Here is a 6,139-nt window from a genome sequence, read left to right on the forward strand (position 1 = left end):
GAAGGCACACCTGTTAATTGAAATGCATTCCAGGTGACTACCTCACGAAGCTGGTTGAGAGAATGCCAAGAGTGTGCAAAGCTGTCATCAAGGTAAAGGGTGACTATTTGAAGAATCTCAAATATAAAATATATTTTGATTTGTGTAACACTTTTTTGATTACTACATGATTCCATATGTGTTATTTCATAGTTTTGATGTCTTCACTATTATTCTACAATGTAGAAAATAGTAAAAAATTAAGAAAAACCCTGGAATGAGTAGGTGTCCAAACTTTTGACTGGTACCGTATTTCAGTTATTATGATAAGGTATAAAAGTTATTATGATAAGGTACGAAAGATATTATGATCAGGTATGATAGGTATTATGATAAGGAATGCTAGTTATTATGATAAGGAATGACAGTTATCATGATAAGGTATGCCAGTTATTTTGATAAGGTATGTCGGTTATTATGATAAGGTATGTCAGTTATTATGATAAGATATGACAGTTGACTGATGAACCCCTATAACTGTTTGAGGTGTTCATCAGTCATATTGTTCTAAATTAAGGGGTCGTCTAAAGGCTGGTTTACACTCTGTCTATCGACATATCAACAATTGTCATCCGACATCAAACTTGTGGTTTTCATTCTGAAAAAGTATAAGCTCAAAACGACAGCCTTTGCATGACATCATCAGCCCGGTGCTCCAAGTAGTATACTTTCTCTATTTTAACACCAATAAACCCATCCATTTAAAAATGAATTCAGTAAATGTCAAACATTCTAAACAATGTTTTGGTTCGTTGCTGGCTAGTTAGCCAGTTCAAATAATGACCGGAGTATAGCTGACAACGTCTTGACTTTAACTACTTTACTTTTTATTCATTATTACAGGAAAATAAACCCACAACATCCTTATTTACAAGTTAATTGCGAGCTTACAGAAAATAGCTGACTGCCACAGGGTGACAAAATAAAACTAGGTCGTTCTATCGGAGGATTTTGAACTCCTGCATCGTCTTGTCACAGGAGGATTTGGTCTAGTTGCTGTGGCAGTTCGGTAACCACGACAACGGACGTTGCGACAGTCACAGAAACGTAAACTTTTTTCATGTCTCTGCAACAAGGAAACTGACAGTCGCAACGACGGTCTACAGACATTCCACAGGAGTATAAATTGAAGGTCAGCGACACTTCAGCGACAAGACATGTCATTAGACCAAGTATAAACTGGCCTTAAATCTACATTAATTGAATATTGGAAATGTTTCAGATTGTCTCTATAAACTATACCCATAGTTCTATATTTATAGATAGAACTACTAGACAATATTATTACTTCTAAAAGTAGATACAGGGTCTTGAATGGTTGCTATAGTGATACAATGGTGACCAGATCTGGTTGTTATGGACGTGGTGGTTGTGGTGTTACCATGGCGATTAGACCTGAGAGTTGGTTGCAAAGCTTATTCCTGTTGGTCCCGCCCCTTTAGCCTTTCCATCATCTTCTGTTGCTTGGGTAACCATGGCAGGAGAGGGGCTAGAGTGATGCTGGCGCCTCATGAAGGGAAATACACTGAGAGGAGAAAGGGAGAGAGGATGGAGGACGGAGGGAGGGAGGGAGAGAGAGAGGAGAGAGAGAGAGAGAGAGAGAGAGAGAGAGAGAGAGAGAGAGAGAGAGAGAGAGAGAGAGAGAGAGAGAGAGAGAGAGAGAGAGAGAGAGAGAGAGAGTGGGAGAGAGAGCGAGAGAGAGAGAGAGACAGGAGGGAGTGCAGAGAGAGAGAGAGAGAGAGAGAGAGAGAGAGAGAGAAGTATATGAGCAGGAGCATTGTTGGATACAGTAAATATTAGTAAATACATAAATTAATATAGTGGGTATATTGTAGTATATAAGGAGTATATACAGTAGTGAGTATACATTGTTAATATAATGAGAATATTGTAGTATATAATGAGTATATATTGCAGAGTATATATTGTTTGTGATGAGTGTGATAGAAGGAGTCAAGCGCAGGAGGGTAAATCACTGAATACAGAGTTTATTCCTTCAAAGTTGGGCTGAATAGCGACATACAAACATAGGCAGAGGGGGAACTCTCTACCCTGGCAATCACGGTACGGAAATACTCCAAACGATATACAAGCACAGGGGAAACTCTCTACCCTGGCAATCACGGTACGGAAATACTCCAAACTATATACAAGCACAGGGGAAACTCTCTACCCTGGCAATCACGGTACGGAAATACTCCAAACTATATACAAGCACAGGGGAAACTCTCTACCCTGGCAATCACGGTACGGAAATACTCCAAACGATATACAAGCACAGGGGAAACTCTCTACCCTGGCAATCACGGTACGGAAATACTCCAAACGATATACAAGCACAGGGGAAACTCTCTACCCTGGCAATCACGGTACGGAAATACTCCAAACTATATACAAGCACAGGGGAAACTCTCTACCCTGGCAATCACGGCACGGAAATACTCCAAACGATATACAAGCACAGGGGGAAACTCTCTACCCTGGCAATCACGGTACGGAAATACTCCAAACGATATACAAGCACAGGGGGAAACTCTCTACCCTGGCAATCACGGTACGGAAATACTCCAAACGATATACAAGCACAGGGGAAACTCTCTACCCTGGCAATCACGGTACGGAAATACTCCAAACGATATACAAGCACAGGGGAAACTCTCTACCCTGGCAATCACGGTACGGAAATACTCCAAACGATATACAAGCACAGGGGAAACTCTCTACCCTGGCAATCACGGTACGGAAATACTCCAAACTATATACAAGCACAGGGGAAACTCTCTACCCTGGCAATCACGGTACGGAAATACTCCAAACGATATACAAGCACAGGGGAATAAATCTACCCTGGCAATCACGGTACGGAAATACTCCAAACTATATACAAGCACAGGGGAAACTCTCTACCCTGGCAATCACGGTACGGAAATACTCCAAACGATATACAAGCACAGGGGAATAAATCTACCCCGGCAATACAATAAGAGAGTAGCTCAACCAAGCTCCTCAACTCTCACATGGAACAATCACCCACACAGACAAAGGGGCAGAGGGACCACTTATACACAGACTAACGAGGGGAGGAGACATCACCCACACAGACAAGGGGGCAGAGGGACCACTTATACACAGACTAACGAGGGGATGAGACATCACCCACACAGACAAGGGGGCAGAGGGACCACTTATACACAGACTAACGAGGGATGAGACATCACCCACACAGACAAGGGGGCAGAGGGACCACTTATACACAGACTAACGAGGGGATGAGACATCACCCACACAGACAAGGGGCAGAGGGACCACTTATACACAGACTAACGAGGGGATGAGACATCACCCACACAGACAAGGGGGCAGAGGGACCACTTATACACAGACTAACGAGGGATGAGACATCACCCACACAGACAAGGGGCAGAGGGACCACTTATACACAGACTAACGAGGGATGAGACATCACCCACACAGACAAGGGGGCAGAGGGACCACTTATACACAGACTAACGAGGGATGAGACATCACCCACACAGACAAGGGGGCAGAGGGACCACTTATACACAGACTAACGAGGGGATGAGACATCACCCACACAGACAAGGGGGCAGAGGGACCACTTATACACAGACTAACGAGGGGATGAGACATCACCCACACAGACAAGGGGGCAGAGGGACCACTTATACACAGACTAACGAGGGGATGAGACATCACCCACACAGACAAGGGGGCAGAGGGACCACTTATACACAGACTAACGAGGGGATGAGACATCACCCACACAGACAAGGGGGCAGAGGGACCACTTATACACAGACTAACGAGGGGGATGAGACATCACCCACACAGACAAGGGGGCAGAGGGACCACTTATACACAGACTAATGAGGGGATGAGACCCAGGTGTGTGTGATTATCAAGACAAGACTAGTGGAGTGATGATAATGGGAGCGGCAGTGGTTAGTAAGCCGGTGACGACGGACGCCGGGCGAACAAGGAGGGGAGGCAGCCTCGGTGGAAGTCGTGACAATTGTTAATGTAGTGAGTATATTGTAGTACACAAGGATTATATATTGAGGAGTATATATTGTTTATATAGTATATTGGGGAGGTTATATTAAAGAGTACATCATGTAATGTAGTATATATTGAGGAATATATATAGTAATGTACTATATTGAGGAGTATATATTGTAATGTCTTATATATAATGAGGGAGAATACATTGTGATGTAGTATATTAGGGAGGTTATATTGAGGAGTATATATTGTAATGTAGTATATTAGGGAGGTTATATTGAGGAGTATATATTGTAATGTAGTATATTAAGGAGGTCGTAATGAGGAGTATATATTGTAATGTAGTATATTAGGGAGGTTATATTGAGGAGTATATATTGTAATGTAGTATATTAGGGAGGTTATATTGAGGAGTATATATTGTAATGTAGTATATTAGGGAGGTTATATTGAGGAGTATATATTGTAATGTAGTATTTTAGGGAGGTTATAATGAGGAGTATATATTGTAATGTAGTATTTTAGGGAGGTTATATTGAGGAGTATATATTGTAATGTAGCTGTGAGGGGAACGGCACCTCCGTACCTTCAGGCTCTGATCAGTCCCTACACCCAAACGAGGGCATTGCGTTCATCCACCTCTGGCCTGCTGGCTCCCCTTCCTCTGCGGAAGCATAGTTCCCGCTCAGCCCAGTCAAAACTGTTCGCTGCTCTGGCACCCCAATGGTGGAACAAGCTCCCTCACGACGCCAGGACAGCGGAGTCACTCACCACCTTCCGGAGACATTTGAAACCCCACCTCTTTAAGGAATACCTGGGATAGGATAAAGTAATCCTTCTATCCTTCTCCCCTTCCCACTGGCTATAGGGTGAATGCACCAATTTGTGAGTCGCTCTGGATAAGAGCGTCTGCTAAATGACGTAAATGTGCCCTTGAGCAAGGCACTTAACCCTAATTGCTCCTGTAAGTCGCTCTGGATAAGAGCGTCTGCTAAATGACTAAAATGTAAATGTAAAATGATAATGTAGTATATTAGGGAGGTTATAATGAGGAGTATATATTTGTAATGCAGTATATTAGGGAGGTTATAATGAGGAGTATATATTTGTAATGCAGTATATTAGGGAGGTTATAATGAGGAGTATATATTGTAATGTAGTATATTAGGGAGGTTATATTGAGGAGTATATATTGTAATGTAGTATATTAGGGAGGTTATATTGAGGAGTATATATTGTTATGTAGTATATTAGGGAGGTTATATTGAGGAGTATATATTGTAATGTAATATATTGAGGAATATATATTGAGGAGTATATATTGTAATGTAATATATTGAGGAATATATATTGAGGAGTATATATTGTAATGTAGAATATTAGGGAGGTTATATTGAGGAGTATATATTGTAATGTAATATATTGAGGAGTATATATTGAGGAATATATATTGTAATGTAGGATATCCTGAGTACCTCTTCTTGGTCTCCAGGGGAACGATGGCTTTGGCCAGCATGTTCTTATACAGCTCGGACTTCAGATATCTGGGATAGGAGTCCTAGAGGTCAGAGGTTAGAGGTTAGATACCTGGGGTAGTAGTGCTAGAGGTCAGAGGTTAGAGGTTAGATACCTGGGGTGGTAGTGCTAGAGGTCAGAGGTTAGAGGTTAGATACCTGGGGTAGTAGTGCTAGAGGTCAGAGGTTAGAGGTTAGATACCTGGGGTAGTAGTGCTAGAGGTCAGAGGTTAGAGGTTAGATACCTGGGGTAGTAGTGCTAGAGGTCAGAGGTTAGAGGTTAGATACCTGGGGTGAGTAGTGCTAGAGGTCAGAGGTTAGAGGTTAGATACCTGGGGTGGTAGTGCTAGAGGTCAGAGGTTAGAGGTTAGATACCTGGGTGTAGTGCTAGTCAGAGGTTAGAGGTTAGATACCTGGGGTAGTAGTGCTAGAGGTCAGAGGTTAGAGGTTAGATACCTGGGGTAGTAGTGCTAGAGGTCAGAGGTTAGAGGTTAGATACCTGGGGTAGTAGTGCTAGAGGTCAGAGGTTAGAGGTTAGATACCTGGGGTAGTAGTGCTAGAGG

At 42.5% G+C, this 6,139-nt stretch overlaps 1 protein-coding gene across 2 annotated transcripts in view; it reads right to left on the reverse strand.

Annotated features, from left to right (window-relative positions):
• Positions 1-284: 284 nt before the first annotated feature.
• The window catches only part of rgs11 (regulator of G protein signaling 11), a 79,736-nt gene continuing 73,881 nt past the window's right edge, over positions 285-6,139 (reverse strand). For both annotated transcript variants that reach the window (XM_045217496.1, XM_045217497.1), the window contains 2 exons: positions 5,538-5,620; positions 285-1,564 (listed from right to left, as the gene is read on the reverse strand). In XM_045217496.1, coding sequence (XP_045073431.1) covers positions 1,429-1,564; positions 5,538-5,620 — 219 coding nt within the window. In that variant the 3' untranslated portion in view covers positions 285-1,428. The remainder of the gene's footprint in view (positions 1,565-5,537; positions 5,621-6,139) is intronic.

Source organism: Coregonus clupeaformis, unplaced genomic scaffold (assembly GCF_020615455.1).
Source record: "Coregonus clupeaformis isolate EN_2021a unplaced genomic scaffold, ASM2061545v1 scaf1079, whole genome shotgun sequence".
NCBI classification, from domain to species: Eukaryota; Metazoa; Chordata; class Actinopteri; order Salmoniformes; family Salmonidae; genus Coregonus; species Coregonus clupeaformis.